This window comes from Pyxicephalus adspersus, chromosome Z, assembly GCF_032062135.1.
Source record: "Pyxicephalus adspersus chromosome Z, UCB_Pads_2.0, whole genome shotgun sequence".
Taxonomy (NCBI): domain Eukaryota; kingdom Metazoa; phylum Chordata; class Amphibia; order Anura; family Pyxicephalidae; genus Pyxicephalus; species Pyxicephalus adspersus.
In genome coordinates this window covers 85,648,524-85,666,758 of record NC_092871.1, presented here as the reverse complement: position 1 = coordinate 85,666,758, position 18,235 = coordinate 85,648,524, and the positions used below count along the sequence as shown (strand labels likewise).

General features: G+C 44.3%; 2 protein-coding genes across 2 annotated transcripts; one reads left to right on the top strand and one right to left on the bottom strand.

Moving 5' to 3' along the window:
• Positions 1-1,831: 1,831 nt before the first annotated feature.
• MARS2 (methionyl-tRNA synthetase 2, mitochondrial) lies at positions 1,832-5,574 on the bottom strand. The gene is made up of 3 exons (XM_072429621.1): positions 5,167-5,574; positions 4,169-4,503; positions 1,832-3,083 (listed from the first exon to the last, which is right to left on the bottom strand). The coding sequence occupies exons 1-3, from the start codon at positions 5,387-5,389 to the stop codon at positions 1,923-1,925; spliced, it is 1,719 nt and encodes a 572-aa protein (XP_072285722.1). The 5' UTR covers positions 5,390-5,574; the 3' UTR covers positions 1,832-1,922.
• A 3,425-nt stretch (positions 5,575-8,999) lies between these two features.
• On the top strand, positions 9,000-17,855 carry AIFM1 (apoptosis inducing factor mitochondria associated 1). The gene is made up of 13 exons (XM_072429622.1): positions 9,000-9,118; positions 10,295-10,425; positions 10,518-10,608; positions 11,226-11,310; positions 12,379-12,455; positions 12,543-12,651; positions 12,750-12,857; positions 13,020-13,108; positions 14,382-14,522; positions 14,610-14,752; positions 15,280-15,404; positions 15,801-16,000; positions 17,470-17,855. The coding sequence occupies exons 2-13, from the start codon at positions 10,331-10,333 to the stop codon at positions 17,539-17,541; spliced, it is 1,335 nt and encodes a 444-aa protein (XP_072285723.1). The 5' UTR covers positions 9,000-9,118; positions 10,295-10,330; the 3' UTR covers positions 17,542-17,855.
• Positions 17,856-18,235: the final 380 nt, after the last annotated feature.

Here is an 18,235-nt window from a genome sequence, read left to right as displayed (position 1 = left end):
GGTTGAGCCTGACTTACTATTTAACTTTGTGGTGAAATCTTCACAACCTATATCCAAACTCAAACATTTTTTCCTGTAATATGGGAGGTTCAGGTACTTTTAAGAATTTATTGCTGGTTAAAGACTAAAGTGACCATTCAGAAATGTTTAAAATCACTGGCTTCCTTCCTAAAAGTGTCAAGGGCTATCTTTGTATCCATGCACTGCGTAGGGCCTCATATTTAAAGCAAGGAGTTTTATATTTGTAAACATTCTTGCTCGAAAGCATGAAACAATGGTCATAACCAGAGCAAAAATATGTGCCCTAAAAAAGACAGTAGTTTAAGAACAATATTTTCATATTCAAAGACCAAAACTTCTCCCGTACTAATTGAAAAAACATGGACCATTTTATTCATTACTCCGAATACAGTAAAAAGCACCAATTTACATTAAAATGCCATACAATCACACATATAGCAATATTAAGAATTTGTTTTAGGATGTTTCATATTAGTATAGTATATTGATCCCTTCGCCATATTTTCAATGGGTGATGTGTTTCACAGAAAGACTGCTTCCTCAGAACAATGGAAATACGTACATACTCAATGAGAGTTGGGAGAACAAGCAATGGATCGCCCTCACACTGCTTTCCAAACTTTGTAGGCGGTCTATGGAGATTGGAGGGTTGGTGTATTCCCCAGAACCTTAATGTGTTGTAGGTACCATCAGCGCTCATCTCCCATAGGGAGGGCCATGTCTTGCTTCCAGTTCAGCTATTGCTCACCTTTCATTTTTTTTTAAGCATAACCATTATATATAATCTTAAATGCTGGCAGTTCAAATGCAGATAGAAGCACAATCTCTAGCTTTATTTGATCCTCCAATTACCTACTAATGACTTCCTCACTCATAACCTTATCACACGCACGGCTCCAAGACATTTCTAGAGCTGCCCGACTCTCTGGAATGGTCTTCCTTCTACTTTCTGCTCATTTCAAAGAGCCCTTAATAGCCAACGGTTCAACTATACCTACCCGTCTTTTCCTAAACCCCCACTACTTATCCAAAATTCCATATTCCCCCCTCATTGTGTGATACTTCCCCCACCTCTTAGAGTGTAAGCTCTTCAGGACAGGGTACTCCTGTCATTTGCAGCCCCTATTTAATGTACAGCGCTGCATAATAGGTTGACGCTATATAAATCCTATTAATAATCATCCTGCACCCACCGTCTGCTGCCTATTATACAGATCTGCCTATCCCCTGTGGCGCTGGGTTGCATTGCAATAATTTTAAATAAAAGGTTTAACGTAAATCACTCCAGATGCACCTGGTGAATGCAGCAAGAGGATGCATCAAGGTGCCTTGGCACCATTTGTTAATCCCCCTTGAGTGGAACAATGGTTTGAATGCATTAATGAATGACCTTACTTCTTCCCTGAGAGGCACAAAGGAAGCTACCAAAAATGGTTCTACTGGACAATGTTACGTCTAATCCGTGACACCCATCCTGTGGGCTACAGCAATTCTGCACGATACACCCCTTCTCCTCCTTACTCATTTTCAATTCCCTATCATGCCGAACCCATATCTTCTTGCCCCCCCCTCATCATGTCCCCAATTCTACCCCTCTCTTTATCTTTAAAACAAACATAACAGTTAAATTCAAATTTGAGACGATTTGTGTCCTGCCCTCCCGGACAGCCAACACAGCATGTTCTAGATTCTGTTGTTGTTGGAATTAGGTGGCTCTGTAGTGATATTTGTTTAACTTGTTCATATTACTGTACCATCCTGTATTATTTATATCTCCTGTTGTACTCGCCCAATAAAACTTCAAATTAAATTAAGGTAAAATATTTTATTTTGAAGTATAAATATTACCCAGAAATATTCAATATTTTTACGGTCTACCGTAAAGTATTTTAGCATCATCATTACGTGCTTCTGTTTGCGTGTTGGGTTCCATCTTTGTTAACCTCGTGTTCTTCTTTAGGTAGCAGTCTGTGATAGAGCAGGCCACAGTCCGTGCCTAACTTCTGCCCCTGGAAGAGGCAGTTCTCCCCGCGGGTTGCTGTAAAGAAGCGATTCCCTTGAAGTGTTCTGTAGTCCTTGGCGATTCCGAGCCTGTTAAGGATTGTCTGTGCCAGGCCAGGAACGGCAGGCTGCAGGAGGGTGGCATAGAGCCTCAGGGATTCCAGGGTAAGATATACAACACATTGTCCCCAAACCTTTTCATCTTCTGTCCCCTTAGACAATTTCCACGGAGCTTGACTTTGAAAGAAAGCGTTAGAAGTGCGCACGGCACCATCGATCGCCTCCAAAGCTTTGTGCACTTGGAAGGTGTTCATGTACTGGTCTACTTGCTGTGGAAGTTCTTGTAATGCTCCGAGTAGAGTCCCCAACTGATCCCTGGCAGACGTCGGCACACTGGTGCACTGGTAACGTGGCCAACACTGCCCAGGATTAATATTACTTGCTGTAGTGCGGTTCAAAAGTCCACCCAGAGCATCGGCAAGAGAAGAGTTTAACACATTTCGTGCCGATTCGTGATTAAAATCACAATCCCTTTCAGGGGAGCCATTACGCAGCAAGAAATATCGAAATCCATCTCTGCCGTATAGCTGAATGCATTCAGAGGGGTCGATAACATTCTGGAGGCTCTTTGACATCTTCACACCTTGACATTTCCAATGAGAATGGACAAAAAGTTTAGCAGGAGGGGGCAGGCCGGCAGCTAGCAAAAACGCCGGCCAGTACATGGCGTGAAAGCGCAGAATGTCCTTCCCCAGCAAATGGGTCGACGGGCCCCATGGGGAATAATTCGGATCTGGGTATTTGGCCACTGTTAGGTAATTGATGAGGGCATCTAGCCACACGTAAATAGTATGGGTCGGGTCTGTGGGCACAGGGATACCCCAAGATACACGATTGCTCTGACGGGACACTGAGAGGTCTGGCTGTTCCTCCTCCAGCCACTTTTGCACTATTCGGAGAAATGGGGCCGGGTAAATGGGGTCAGTCTCAAGCCACTTGAGGAGTTTGGGGCGTAGAGAAGACAGGCGGAACATGTAATTCTCTTCACTCATCCAGTGCACCTAGAAAAAAATAAAAATAAAGTACATTTCAATAGATGGGTCATCACTTTGTGCAAATGATAAAATTATGCATTGATCCTGCAAGAAAATTCCTGACAACACAGTTCCCTGGCTGCACCGATATTGTTTAGTACTGTTGTCAAGCTTAAGTCTATTTAAACCCATCAGGACTACAGGACACCTCTTTTCTCTTTCCCCCATGGCAGGGGGGTGGAGCTGTTTTGTAATGCAAAAAAGATCAGAAAAAAAGCTGACAACACTAAGATTTTTGCAGGGCAGTGTTGTCTCCTTGAACCATGGGCAGACAGAAGACAGCGGGCCCCTGTGCAAAAGTGACAAGTGCCCCCCTGGACAAAACCCCCGCCCCAATCTCTAACTGACTCTTCTCCTTTTTGCCATTCTTCTCTCTCTTTTTCTACCCTTCCTCATCTCCCCCTTTTTTCTCTTGCTTCCTCTCTGATATCAAGAGATACCTGCAAGGCTCGGAGGACATGCTGGCATGTTTTCTCAGTTGCCAGCTCGCAGCATGTGCCCATATTGTCTACAGCAGGGCTGGCTTGACCAATGCAGTTGCTACAGGGGCCCTTGCTGGCTGGGGGCTGTCCGGGGCCCTTGTGCAGCTGCAGCACGATATGTCTACTCATGATTTGGACAGTAAGTTGGAAGCTCTTTGATTTTCTTCTTATTTAGGAGGTATGTGGGTAGCATGGTGGCTCAGTGGTTGGAATCTCAGCCAGGACACTATCTGCATGGAGTTTGCAGGTTCTCTCCGTGTCTGTGTGGGTTTCCTCTGGGTACTCTGGTTTCCACCCACATTCCAAAAACATGCAGTTAGGTTAATTGGCTTCCCCCAAAATTGACCTCAGACTGTGGTAATGACATATGACCATGGTAGAGATGTTAGATTGTGAGCTCCTTTGAAGGACAACTAGTCACATGACTATAGACTTTGTACAGCGCTGTGTAATATGTCGGCGCTATATAAATACTGTGTATTATTAATGTTCACACCCTTCTGATCATATGATAGGAGTGATGGTCAGGTGACCACAAATTTTAATCCTATTGTAAAGTCCTTTCCATACCTGATGTCCGCTCTCCACAGACACACGAATTTTGTTGCCATTGGAGTCGACGCTCTCCATCGTCTGCTCCTCACTTAGGAAAGCTTCATCGGATGTGCAGTACCAACCCTGGTAGGTCCCCTTATAAATGTATCCTCGTTCCACCAGCGTCTTCCAGAAATGGCACACCGCCTGGGAGTGACGGGGTTCGGTCGTACGAACAAAATCGGTGTAGGAAATTCCCATCGTATCAAACATTGTGCGGAATTGCTGGGAAACCCTGGAACAGAGGTCCGATGGGGTCGCACCCAATGCAGCTGCAGCTTGCTGTACCTTGATGCCATGTTCATCCGTACCTGAGGGAAAGGAACAACAAACATTAAAAAATTATAGAATGGGGGGCCGCAGAAAAAGTCAGAAGGTCTGGTTAGGTGGGCAGCTAGGGGAATAGTTGGGGTCTAATTGGGAGGGTGGGCAGTGGGGGTTTGGTTGGGGAGGAAAGCAGGGAAGGGGGGGTGAATTTTGTTGGGGAACAGCTGGGGAAGTCTGTTTTTAAAGCAAGGGAGGGTTTTATTAGGGGAATATAATGGGGTTTCTTTTCGGGGAATACAGCGGGGGACGGGGGTTCTGGTTGGGGAACACATTGGGGGTCAGCAGTGAGGTCTGCTTTAGGGAAGGTATGGTTGGGGAAGAAAGCAAGGGAGGGTTCCATTAAGGGAAGATAATGGTGGGGGGGTCTGGTTGGGGAAGATATTGGGGGTCTGGATGGAGGTCAGCTTTAGGGGAGGTATGGCTGGGGAAGATATTGGGGGTCTGCATGGAGGTCTGCTTTGGGGGAGGTATGGTTGGGAGAGAAAGCAAGGGAGGGTTCTAATAAGGGAAGATAATTGGGGAGGGGGGGTCTGGTTGGGGAAGATATTGGGGGTCTGCATGGTCTGCTTTGGGGGGGGGGGGGGGTGAGCAGGACACTGATTGGATCTGATTGGTAGTCGGCAGCGGTCTGTGTACAAGGCTCTCACCGGTGCTCAGTCTGCTCTCCCTCCCGCACAGGCCGCTGTACCGGTGCAGGGTATCCGCCAGCACAGCCGAATAAACGTGCCCCAGGTGCGGGGCGGCGTTCACATAAAAGATCGGGGTGGTAAATAGCTGCGGCCGATCCTGTGTCGCCCCTCTATTGCTGATCTTCCTGCTAAAGCACATAGAACACCACCGCCCGACCTGACGCCCATACAACCACCGCATCTCGCTGTCACCGAACTCCTCTCCTCCGGCTGACCCTCACGACTGACCCACGTGCATCAACACAAACATCACCCCGATAAACCCAGCTCAAAATACATTCTCATTCACACAGTAGTCCCTATATTTTTAATACATCGCACAGCCGTCACTGCTTTCAGACTTTGACATCTATATCCTAGTAAATAGTTCCGGGCAGTTGCCCTCAGTAAAGATGGCGGCCGGTGTTCCTCCCACAGGAAGGTGTATAGAGGAAGGACACCGGCGTTGCGTGTGGCGGGGAGATGGCGCTTTGCAGAGTGGCCCTGGGGCTGCGGACGGCCCGTGGCGGAATTCAGAGCCAATGCAAGCTGAGGGCCCCCAGCAGTGAGTGTCCTGGCTGACCTTATTCCTCCATTATCTCTATTCTGATTCCTTAAAGCTGCGCCCCTATTGGCTGGGCTGTTGTGCTCGGGGTTTACCCTTCAGGCAGGGAGGTCATGTGACCTTTCAAGGTTCCTTTACACTGCAAAGGTGCAATAAAAAGGGTAATAGTCGGCAGGTAAGGGGTAAAGGGGTCTCCAAGATGGTTTGGGGCTTTTTTTTGACCCATGTGGAATATTACCTTTCACTTCCTGTCCTGGAGGTGCAAAAGGAAATAAGGGGTAATTATCACCCCTTTAACTGTCACAGGAACAGATGACCCCTTTATTCTTGTTTTGCTTACTACATTTTGGGTTTTGCCTCAGTTTGGGGACCCTGGAAGGAGGAACAGGAGGGGGTGTAACCCTTTTTATATTATATCCAAAGCTAATATAAAGGTCTGGTCTATAGAAGCTCTACAAACAAACCTCAATGAAAGAAAATGGATGTGATAAATGCATGCAAGTATACGACAGGACCATTAAAGTTAATCATGACACATTTACTAAAAATCTGCTAAGGTCTTTGTCCTGGCTTTGTAAGGTGACAACGCTCTGTCTGTCTCTTTCTGTTCTGTTCTGTGTTGTCACCTTGTCACATGGAGACTACAAGCAACAGGGCCCAATGTGGTCACTGGTCCAGAGCAATCTATGCAGCTGTCAATGGAGGACATGTAGACAGAAGAGGAGGTCTGGTTGGGGAAGGCACTGGGGGGGGGGTCAGCAGAGGGGTCTGGTTGGGGAAGACAGCGAGTGGTCAGCGGGGGGCTCCAGTTGGTCTGGTTAGGGAAAACAGCAAGGAGTCAGCAGGGGGGTCTGGTTGTGGAAAACAGTGGGGCGGTCAGCATGGGTGTCTGGTTAGGGAAGACACTGGGGGGGGGGGAAACAGTGACTGGTCTTTATTACAGGGAGGGGGCGGAGACCAGACCAGTCACCCTGCACAAGGAGAGAGAAACAGTGCCTGGTCTTTATTAAAGGGAGGGGGTGGAGACAAGACCAGTTGCTCTTGGCACAATGAGAGATTAGCAGCTACCGGTCCTTATTACAAGAGGATGCGAAGACCACACCAGACACCCTGTAAAGGAGTGAGCATCAGTGGCCATTTTTTATTAGGGGGAGGGATGGAGACCAGACAGGTCACCCTGCACAAGTAAAGGGAGCAAAAGTGATTGGCCTTTTTTACAGGAGGAGGCGTGGACCAGACTAGTCCCCCTGCACAAAGTAGAGAACATTGGTTGATCCCTTTTACAAGAAGGGGTGGAGACCAGATCACTCATCCTGCACACAAAGAGTGAGCAGCAGTGACTGCTCTTTATTACAGGAGAAGGCGGAGACCAGACCAGTTACCCTGTACAAGTAGAGAGAGCAACAGTGACTGGTCTCTATTACAAGAGGGTGTGGAGTCCAGACCAGTCACTCTACGCAAGTAGAAAACAGCAGTGATTGGTCCCTATTACAGGAGGGGGTGGAGACCAGATCAATCACCCTGCACAAAGAGAGAACAGCAGTGACTGGTCTTCTTTACAGGAAGAGTCACACTAGATTTCACACTCTTTTCCTCCCAGGCTTTCTATGCTTCTGGGAGGCCAGGGAGATGATGCTGACTGTGGCCCCCCATGGAAGAGGAGAATGCACTCTTGTATTGGGCTTGATAACATTTGTGCTGGTGACCTTCCTAAGGAATCTTCTGGTAGTGTCTTGTTCCTGTGTCCCCACTGAATGCTGTGATTTCGCTGCAACACTGCTGTTCCTCTGCAAAACTTTATTAACATAGCAGCCAGTCAGTGGATCCACATCCCTTAGCAGGTGACCAGAAAGGGTTGTCTTGGGCCATCATGAATCTGGAATAGCGTTAGGATGGGCACAGGTGGTGAGACAGGTCAGCGTTCCCTTATCCTTCACAGAGTGCTTTTTATAATAACACTCTCCACCAATCAGCTTGCAGGACAGCACTAGAGAGAGAATGGCTCTGCCCATCCCTTCAGGTGCTTTCCCTAGTTAAGAAGTTCCCAGGTATTTTTTTTTTATATTTTGATGTCAGTCTATGATGAATAAACGCTGTCCATTGTTCTTTGAGTTTTTTGCCTCTCTACATAGCTAAACTCTTATTATTTGTATGTTATTTTTGCTTTCAGGTGTACCGAACGCTGCACAGGGACAGATCACGATTCTATGAGAGGGTCTCCACCATTAAGTCCATAAAGGAGATTAGCGGTAAGTTTTATATTTTGAGGACAATGTAGCCCCCTCCCCCTTTGCCTGTCCCTTCATCCCATGGATCCTCACCATGCAACCCGCACAGATCTGCATGCACTGTTTGTCCTCTGTCCGTGCCATGCATGCCCATAGTACATTCCTCATTAAATTTTAGTGGCGGGTTGTCATTGCTGTGGTGCCCCAGTGGTGGACAGCTTTTCTCTGATAATAAATGGAGATTGTACTGCACAGCTCAACTGGTAAATATGATAAGCAGGCTGTTTGATTTACAGTTATTGTGTTTAAATGAAATCGTATACTAGGCAGTCTGTGCTTCTCTATGCTATGCAGGCTGATCAAAGCTGGTGGGAGGAGTCAGTAGAGTACAGCACCCTGCCTTTAGTATGCCCCCGAAGAGCCCTCTGCTCCAATGCAAGCAGCAGGTTGGCTTTTGGGAGGAGTTATGCAAATGACAAAGCCTTAATGGTTGAATGTCAGTCTGGAAGTATGGCTATTCCTAGCCTGGCTTCATTTGCATGCAGACAGCACTAACTATCAGCCACATGTGATGCTGAGCCTCTATGATTGGAAGAACTGAAATCCAAGGATTGAAATTGGAAGGCCAAGGGACAGTCAGCTTTGGAAGGGAGGGGCTACATAGCACTGGATGTCCTCAAGTCAATTTCATATTCATTAACCTAACTTACAATACCCTAATAAAAACGGTGGCTGATTAAGTTGATTGTTTTACTGATTTGCTTATTATGTCTTTTTATTATAGAGCAAGGTACAGTAAGTAGTACAGGTAAGTCACAATTGAAGAATCAGCATGATCTATAAAATATAATGTAATCTGTAATCATTAATAATTCTTAATTTTATGTCTGTAGCTGACCCCACCAAAGCTGATGTAGATGAACAAGGTAGGACACTGGAGTGTTCTACATTTTTCACTTTATTTTTATTTAGCTGTCTCCATGTTACATTAACTGTTTTTCATTCTCTTTTAGAAACCATTGCAGTGGAAGTTCCACCACTGGTTTTGCCGTCCCATGTGCCCTTCATTCTGATAGGAGGAGGTACAGCGTCATTTGCCGCAGCTCGATCTATCCGTGCTCGGGATCCGGGTGCAAAGGTGACTGAACTGCAGTAGGCAACCATGATATGTGCAGCTCGCTCCCTCCCTCTCTCTCTTTCTCCACTCCACTCCCCTCTCTCTCTCCCTCTCTCTCTCTCTTTCTCCCCTCCCCTCTCTTTCCCTCTCTCCCTCTAGTGCATTGTTAACCCAAAACAAATGTGTGGATAGGGACATGTGACTTTTCCTTTTACTGGCTTCATATTGATCCCACACCAGAAAGTTTGGAAGTATTGAAAGAAATGGAGCAAAATAACAGACAGGAACTCAGCATTATGTGTAAGGTGTCATTCATGACGGCTGTGTTTTTTGCTCACAAATACTGTACGTTTTTATTTTTTAAGTGTCCCTGTCACCAATCCACAGAATAACATTGCCCTTAGAAGTAGCTATTTTCTGGAGGAGATATATTAAGACTTCACTCCTGGTCATACTATCTGATACACCTGGAGGCATTGGATAGCAGCAGCGCCCAGAGCTGTGCTAGTGAGTGGAGATTTATTATGTCTCCCATAGAAAAGGCTAAGTTCTTGGATCCTCCTGACCATCCCAAAGATCACTGCTGTGTCCTGTATGATGAAAGGGTCAGCAGGAGAAATCCTAGCACACAAAAGGCAAAATAAATGTTCTCATCTTGACCGTCAATTCTTCTCAGTAGTACGGGAGATGTCATTGGGCCCTCTAGAAGCTGTGAGCTTGATATGCAAAAATTAGATCTTGCAATGAGCTGTAGTGCTTTGCATAATTCTGTGCAATTACCTAGAATGATAGGACTAACAGGACTGATGTAAGTAGAAAGTATTTTGCAGGACGGGGGGAAGCAGCATGCAACCAGTTTGTTTACCAGTTGTGTTGGGGAAGGGGGGCAGGTGCCGCTATTATGAAAGGTCCTCTTTAAAAGAGTGACAACATCCACACCTGATTCTTTTTCTGGGTTCAAGATCTTCAGCTGATTGTCTTGATAGGCCAAGCCAGAATATTGCAATTCCTTTAGATGTGCACGTGGGTTCATTCATTCCCAGCACAGAGTTATGTCCAGATCATACACTGAGGTGCTCACATGTGTAGTATACCCTGATACTTTACTTACTGCCTTCTGTTACACAGCATTATGTAGTTTTGCCTTTTGATCTTTGCAGCTCTTGTTCCTAAAAAACGTTTATATGATTCTCTCAGGTCCTAATTGTGTCAGACGAAGCAGAGCAGCCATACATGAGACCCCCACTCTCCAAGGAGCTTTGGTTCTCTGATGATGCTAATGTTACCGAGACTCTACGGTTCAAACAATGGAATGGCAAAGAGAGGAGGTAGAAGGAACTTAAACCAATATTAGCTTTTTATTCTGTTTTCATAATTTAGATGATTTAGAGCAGCTCAATTATTCTACTTTTTTGCACAGCATCTTTTTTCAGCCACCGTCCTTTTATGTGTCTCCTGAAGAGCTAATCACTGCAGAAAATGGAGGAGTTTCCGTCCTGACTGGTAGAAAGGTACAACTTTTACTATACTTATATAATATGGGCAGGGCTTTTCTTCCTCATGTCAGAACTGCTACCCAATGACTACAGATCTAGGAGGTGGAGGGTAGCACAGATTTACTTTATGATAAGTACAGAAGCAGGGGGATTCTTGCACTGCAGGCCATCAGGTACAACTTTATCTCCTGGAAGGATGACAGGCAGGAGCACAGATGTGATATCACCAATCTCCTGAGACTAGCAATCAGAGGTATTGGTGCCTTAAATTATTTTCATACTGCAGAAATACGGTGGGTATACATATTAGTAAAGGATTGGAAACAGGAAGTACACTGCTCTATTTCAGGAGCAAATCAAGGTTTTCAAGGTATTGCCTGGGCACAATTTACATTACAACATAGCAAACCTTGAGATTTCCAGTCTAGGTCTACTTTAAAGGGTGGCTTTGTGTAGCTTAAAAAACTTAAAACTTAAAAAAAAAGCCAGTTTTGTATTTCTGCTGACTGCATTTATTTATCATTCATTGTATATAATAAAGTTGAAGTTGGATATGAAGCTGTTGTGTTGTGAGGGACATTCATAGAAGCAGATCACTGACTGATATTAGTGTCTGATGCTTCTTTTATTAGGTAGTACATTTGGATGTTCGGGAGAACAAAGTAAGGCTGGATGATGGAACCCTTATCTCTTATGACAAGTGCTTGATTGCTACAGGTATGACTGAACATTCACAACACTGTTCCAGAATTTCTGAAGCTTAGCAGCCTTTCTGCCCAAACATCTTCCTCCCTGCAGTGACTCAGCAGCTCAGCTCACCTTTTCCCAACCAGCAATGACTTTGCAGCATTTTAGCTCAGCCTAAACCATCTCCCAGCTGTGAAGCAGTGGCTATGCACACCTTTCTCACTGCAGCAACACAGCTGCTCCGCTCACTGTGCTTAATATTTCCCCTTCCTAGCAGCAGCTCAGCTCACCCCTTTTTTCTGCAGTGGCTCAGCTCACCCTTTCCCAATCAGCTCATTCTAAACCACCTCTCAGTGGTGAAGCAGTGGCCATACCTACCTTTCTCTCCCCAGTGAGAAGTAGAGCTTCTCAGCTCACTGTGCTTCCCATTTGCCCCTGACTAACAGCAGCTCAGCTCATCACTTTTTTCAGCTCATTTTAACTTCTTCTTCTCAGTGAATCAGTGGCTCAGCACAACTTTCCCACTTCAGTGACTCGACTGCTCGGGTTGCCCTGTTTCCCGATAACCCCTTCCCAACACTTGTCTGCTTAGCTTACCCTGCTCCCCATTTCCTCCTTCTCAGCAGTAAATTCCCAGTAGTAACATTTCATTCTGTTTCCTGCAGTGATTCAGCAGCTCAGCTCACCCTTTTCCAACCAAAAATGACTTTGCAGCATCTCAGCTCACCCTAAACCAATTCTCAGCAGCTGCAGAGCTCTCTCCTTTTTACAGTGACTCAGCAGCTCAGCTCATCCTAAACCACCTCTCTGCAGTGGATCAGTGGCGTCAACTGCTCAGCTTTCCCTGCGTCTCGATTACCCCTTTCCATTACTGACTCAGCTGCCTAGCTCGTCCTGCTCCCCATTTCCCCTTTCCCAGAAGCAACTCTACACTGCTGCTCATTCATTCTTCTGCGGTGCCTGAGCACCTTAGATTTCCACACTGACAATCACTCCTCAGTTCACACAGTATTGTAGGAGGAATTATGGGATTTCATTTACTATGATGAATGCAATTTCACAAATGTTTTTAAATCCCTTTACATCTTCTTTTCTAAGGTGGCACACCTCGCAATCTCCCCGCCATAGAACGAGCTAGCGAGGAGGTGAAAAAGAGGACAACACTATTTAGAAAGGTATTTTGTGTATTTTAAAAAGAAAAATTTAAATTTTCATGTAATCTGCTGTGTTTTTGCTAAAAATGTTTATTTTTTCTTTTGTAGGTGTCTGACTTCCGTGCTCTAGAAAAGCTTTCTTCTAACATTGGTTCCATCACAATTATTGGTGGAGGCTTTCTGGGCAGTGAGTTGGCCTGTGCTTTGGGACATAGAGGTGAGAAGATGTTGATTGTGAGGTGTTAGTGGCCAGGTGTCATGGAGTGTAAAATAACTGACTGAGCTTTTATTTATATTGAATAAAATCTCCCATAGGACAGAAGTCGGGTCTGGAAGTGATCCAGATGTTCCCTGAAAGCGGAAATATGGGCAAAATTCTGCCAGAGTATCTAAGTCATTGGACTACTGATAAAGTGAAGAGTGGTAAGTAGAGGGAAGATCATGGCAGCAAGTACAGAAATTCCCTAATTATTTTGTAGTTATATAATTTACCTTAAATGGGAGGAGTCTGGATTGGCATTGTGGTCTTTTAGAGAATTTTTGATTGAAATAATCTTATACATTTCTATTTCTTTCATTTAACAGAAGGGGTAAATGTTTTAACCGACGCTGTGGTTAAGTCTGTCCGCTATCAAAATGGCAAGCTTCATATCCAACTCAAAGATGGTCGACAGGTAGGTACAACATTAACAAATACTTGACTCCATCTAGTCTTTAGGACACATTAGTTACAGTCAGTCAGGTTGAAAAAAGACATAAATCCATCAAGTTCAACCACTAGTGAAATAAACATATCCCAGATATCAAACTCTATGGACATATCTGATCCAGAGGAAGGCAAATTAAACCCTAGTACAATTTTCTCCAATAGGGGAAAAAATTTCTTTCTGATTCCATGAGTCAATAGTATGTTCCCTGGATGAACAGTCACTGTTATCTTTACTTTAAAGCTTTATTCCTCATTTATGTTCTGTGCTTCTAGAAATCATCCAGCTTTTTCTTAAATAAATCTATAGTAGTTGCTGAAACTACTTCCTAAGGGAGCCAGTTCCACATTTTCACAGACCTTACAGTGAAGAATCCCTTCCTTATCCAGAGCTTTAAAATTCTTGTACTCCCCCTTGTTCTTTGTAATGACCTTAGCTGAACCCCTCCATTCCTTTTATTGGTTTAGTTTACCTTCTCACACTCTCTCCAATTCCATAATGTCCTTTTTGTGAACTGGTGCCCAAAACTGGACTGCATGTTCCAGATGTGGTCTGACCAATGCTTTGTACAGGGGCAGGATTATGTCTCCATCTCTGCAGTCTATTCCTCTTTTATTACAAGAAAGTACTTTTCTAGCTTTAGATATTGCAGCTTGGCATTGCATGCTATTATTAAGTCTATGATCTACCAGTGGCATAGGAGCTGGCAGATGCAGCCTGGACTGACAGATAACACAGTCACGGAAATCCAGATTTTGTTCACAACACAAATGTCTTAACATAGGTCAGCCCCTGTTGCAGAGTTTTATCTTTTAACATGTTAGAAAGAACAGGAAACTGAGTAAATGCTTCCTCCTGCCTGCAGCAATCTAATGACATCATCTCCGACTCCGATAGAAGCTCAAGCAATTTTTTTGGAGAGTTTTTTTTTTTATATATTTTGTTTTTGTATATTGTAATATTTCTAGAACATATTAAACCAATTACAGTGTTTGCAGGGAGCATCCTTACTGAGCTAGGTGCTGAATAGTGCTTAAAAAAGAATTGTTCATATGAAATTTCATAATAATGTATTGCAAGGTTGACGAAAGTTACCCTTTAAATTGCAACTGTCTTTGTTTAAATGGGGCTTGCGATGAAATCAAAATACATTATAATGTTCTTGTCATAATTGCATATTTTTTAAAAGCACCTGGTGTACCCTCCAGCATACTGACTGTATCACCCCTGTGTAATATAGGTGCAGACTGATCACATTGTTGCAGCTGTTGGATTGGAACCAAATACAGAGTTGGCAAAATCTGCAGGTCTGGAATTAGATGGAGACTTTGGAGGTTATAGGGTTAATGCAGAACTGCAGGCTCGAAACAATGTGTGGGTGGTGAGTTGGCATTTTGTGCAATTTACTTTGCTGTGCTCTGCTGTGTCATGTGTCACCTAGTAACCTTGAAAATTGTTTTTTGATTAGGCAGGGGATGCAGCATGCTTCTATGACATTAAGCTTGGAAGGAGACGTGTTGAACACCATGACCATGCAGTCGTGAGCGGAAGGCTAGCGGGGGAGAATATGACTGGAGCAGCAAAACCATACTGGCATCAGTCCATGTTCTGGTAAAAACAAAGACAAAAAACATTCACGCTTTAGTTTCTCTTCTTTTCTCTCTCTTTTTTTTCCTTCTCTCTCTTCTTTTTTCTCTCTTTTTTTCCTTTTCTCTCTTCTTTTTTCTCTCTCTCTCTCTCTCCTCTATTTTTCCTTCTCTCTCTCTCTCTCTCTCCCATTCTCTCTCTCTTCCTCTCCTCTCCTTCTCTCTCTCCCTCTCTCTCTCTCTCCTCTCTCTCTCTCTCCCATTCTCTCTCTCCTATTCTCTCTCTCCTCTCCTCTATTTCTCTCTCTCTCTCTCTCTCTCCCCTTCTCTTTCTCTCTCTCTCTCCTTCTCTTTCTCTCTCTCCTCTACTTCTCTCTCTCCTCTCTCTCTCTCTCTCCCTCTCCTTCTCTCTCTCTCTCCCTCTCCTTCTCTCTCTCTCCTTCTCTCTCCCTCTCTTTGTCCTTCTCTTTCCTCTCTCTCTTTCTTCTGTCCATGAAATGCAAAAACACTGTCATGCCTAAGACCCTCTTCTTTAATCCCCCTTTTTTTTAGGAGTGACCTTGGTCCTGAGGTTGGATATGAAGCTATTGGAATTGTTGACAGTGCGCTGCCAACAGTTGGGGTGTTTGCCAAGGCAACTGAGAAAGACACTCCAAAGAGAGCATCTGAGGAGACCGGTAAGGGAATTTGGAGATAAAAGCCTTAAACACAATAAATACAGTTATAGTACACTAATCATATAACTTCTCCAGATCCCATCAAACTTGGATCCCATCAAACCATTCCCTTCTCCTCTCCATTCTTCTGATTCAGCTGAGGCCTCCTGCATTGTGTCCAGCATCTGAACAATGCAAAAAGAGATAAAACCAAGGCCTCTTCCCAAGATTGCTAAAATATTCTAATCCAAACCATTCCCTGTTCTTATGCTTATCTACCTCCAGAAGAGTCTGCATTAATAAATCTCGGCCAATAAATATCTAATCCTCAGCAAATCACAATTATAAAATTCTCCATCCGTTTTTTTAAATGTTATTTAGCTTCATATATTTTCTTTTGTGTCGTGTTAACTATAGGAACTGGAATCCGATCTGAACATGATGGTAATGAAATAACAGAATCCCAAAGTCAAGCTCCCGAATCTGCACCATCTGTCCCCGCCCCCGCACAGCAGGGAGAGTCATACGGCAAGGGAGTCGTGTTTTACCTAAGAGACAATGTGGTGGTTGGAATTGTTCTGTGGAATGTCTTCAATCGCATGCCAATTGCACGAAAGGCAAGTATGACGGTGGCGGTCACATGACACGTGACATTTGAAGATATTGATAGATGAAGGCTTTTTACAGCTATGGTCTATGGTGGGTTCGAACATCCCAAGGTAGGTGGAAATAGAGGCAGGGACAATGACCTTGTATGTCAATTTTGGAGTCGGACATTGTGTATGTGCGATGGTCAGGTGTAATAATACTCTTGCCTTTTGCCCGGGGCTTCCACGTTTTACACTCTTGGTCCAAGCCTGTGGACTGAATGGGTCCTTTCTCCTTTATTTGACAGGCGGCAGGCTGCTGAACATTTTTTGGATGCTCCCTGCAGTTTCCAGGGGTGCCCCCCCCCCCATTTACAGCCTCGAAAGATTTGAGTTGAAGCTGCTAGCAAATACTTGTGAAAGTGATTTCCACAAGAGGTTTCAATTTCAATGAATAAAAAAGAAACCACTCGGCTTGGCTTTTGCAAATGCCTAAAAAAGTCCCTGTTACTGCCCTAGTGTTGTTGTTTGACAGGGGGTATCCAGGGCGGCAGTAAATGCCATTGTAAAATACAGCAAGTCTGAGTGTAATTTGTGTCTGAGACTGAGGAAATGTTCTTCCTCCCTGCAGCAGACTGCTGGCATCATCCTAGCCTCGGCCAAGTCCCCCTAAATAGAATGACGCATCAGGAATTTACTCAGGTAGACATTTACCGGGGGAGGTGCGGGCCAATTCAGAAGCTCCTTATTACCCCTGGAGGGGGATTCATCATCCCAGGCCAATTCATGGTTGAATTATATCTGCTTTTCAGACCTTTTTTGCAAGTATTCTCCCTCCTAATATTGCATTCCTGGATTGACAAAACACACAGCCTTGTCACATACTTTAGCCAGGGTGACCCCATTTACACCAATGTCCTCTCGCCACACCTAACCTGCTGACTGGTCATTGAAAAAGCATCAGCAGGCTGATGAGGTCATCCCTCTGCTCACTTTGCTATTACTTGCTTTTAAAACATTCCTTTACCGCACATGATTGGCTCCTATTCCTGCTCTTTTCCCAGGCTAACATATGCCTTACAGGGGTGAACAAGAAGTCTGATGCCAAAAATAAATTAAATTATTTACTCAGAATACATGTAAGACTTTATTAATGAATACAGAGCTCTGATTTTTACATCTGCCTGGAGCTTCAGCTTTAAAGCAAATATTAGCTTCTCCATGCGGTTCAATGTCACAGAGCCTCTGCTATGCTCCCTAACCTCCGAATACTCCCCTTACTTGCGGTCCCTCATTGCTTCCTCCTTCAGGTGTGGCCCTGGGATCAGCCATAATTTCTTTCCCACAGTCATGTGACATTACCTGGGTTAGTGATTAGCTAGGCCTAAAAGCTGTCACGGGTTGATGTCCCTATTGTTTGTTGAGACTCTCACTATATTCCTGCATGGCCAAGGTGACGACTTCTCTTTAACCTCTTATCATTATTATGTTTTTCACAGATAATAAAGGATGGAGAGCAACACGCAGACTTGAACGAGGTAGCCAAGCTCTTCAACATCCATGAAGAATAAACCATTAGCGAATGAAGATTAGTTGTTACCATCGCCCCTTGGCAGGTCATGGTGCTCAGCCCCGCACATGTGGCATTCCGTGCGGCGGCCGGCTGACCCAGTGACTACACAGCGATTTGTGTGCATATCGAAACCACTTTAAAATGAGAAATCCTAGTGCTGCGCTTAAAAAAACAAGGACTGTCCCAATACAAAGCAACCTGTTATATATGTGATTACTAAATTAAGTCCGATGTTTGTTGAAGTCATCAATCTTCACAATGGAAGACGTAAATTATGGTTTGTCTGTTATTAAAGTTGTTTATGAAACAAAAGCAGGGGATATATATTTCTCATATATTTATATTATACATAGTAAGTCAGGATGAAGCAAAAGATATACCGTATTTTTCGCTGTATAAGACGCTCCGGAATATAAGACGCACCCAATTTTAAAGGAGGAAAATCTAGAAAAAAAGATTCTGAAAGATTAGGGAAGAAAAAGTGCGTCTTATATGGCAAAAAATACGGTAAGTCCATCAAGTTCAACCACTAGGGAAATAAACATCCCAGATATAAAACCCTATAAGACATAGTTGATCCAGAGGAAGGCAAAAAATAACCCCGGGTGCAATTTGGGAATGGGAAAAAACTCCTCTCATGAGACAATTGGATGTTCCCTGGATCAACAGTCTTTGTTAGACATTGTGCTTCA

Bases quoted from the DNA above. Each gene is read 5' to 3' on its own strand.
- MARS2 (XM_072429621.1), bottom strand. From the start codon at position 5,389: ATGCGGTGGTTGTATGGGCGTCAGGTCGGGCGGTGGTGTTCTATGTGC. The intron at 4,504-5,166 runs GTGAGAGCCTTG...CCTTTCCCTCAG, and splicing joins GGAGAGCAGACTGAGCACCG to GTACGGATGAACATGGCATC. The intron at 3,084-4,168 runs GTATGGAAAGGA...ATTTTTTTCTAG, and splicing joins CTGTGGAGAGCGGACATCAG to GTGCACTGGATGAGTGAAGA.
- AIFM1 (XM_072429622.1), top strand. From the start codon at position 10,331: ATGAGACCCCCACTCTCCAAGGAGCTTTGGTTCTCTGATGATGCTAAT. The intron at 11,311-12,378 runs GTATGACTGAAC...TTCTTTTCTAAG, and splicing joins CAAGTGCTTGATTGCTACAG to GTGGCACACCTCGCAATCTC. The intron at 12,858-13,019 runs GTAAGTAGAGGG...TTCATTTAACAG, and splicing joins TACTGATAAAGTGAAGAGTG to AAGGGGTAAATGTTTTAACC.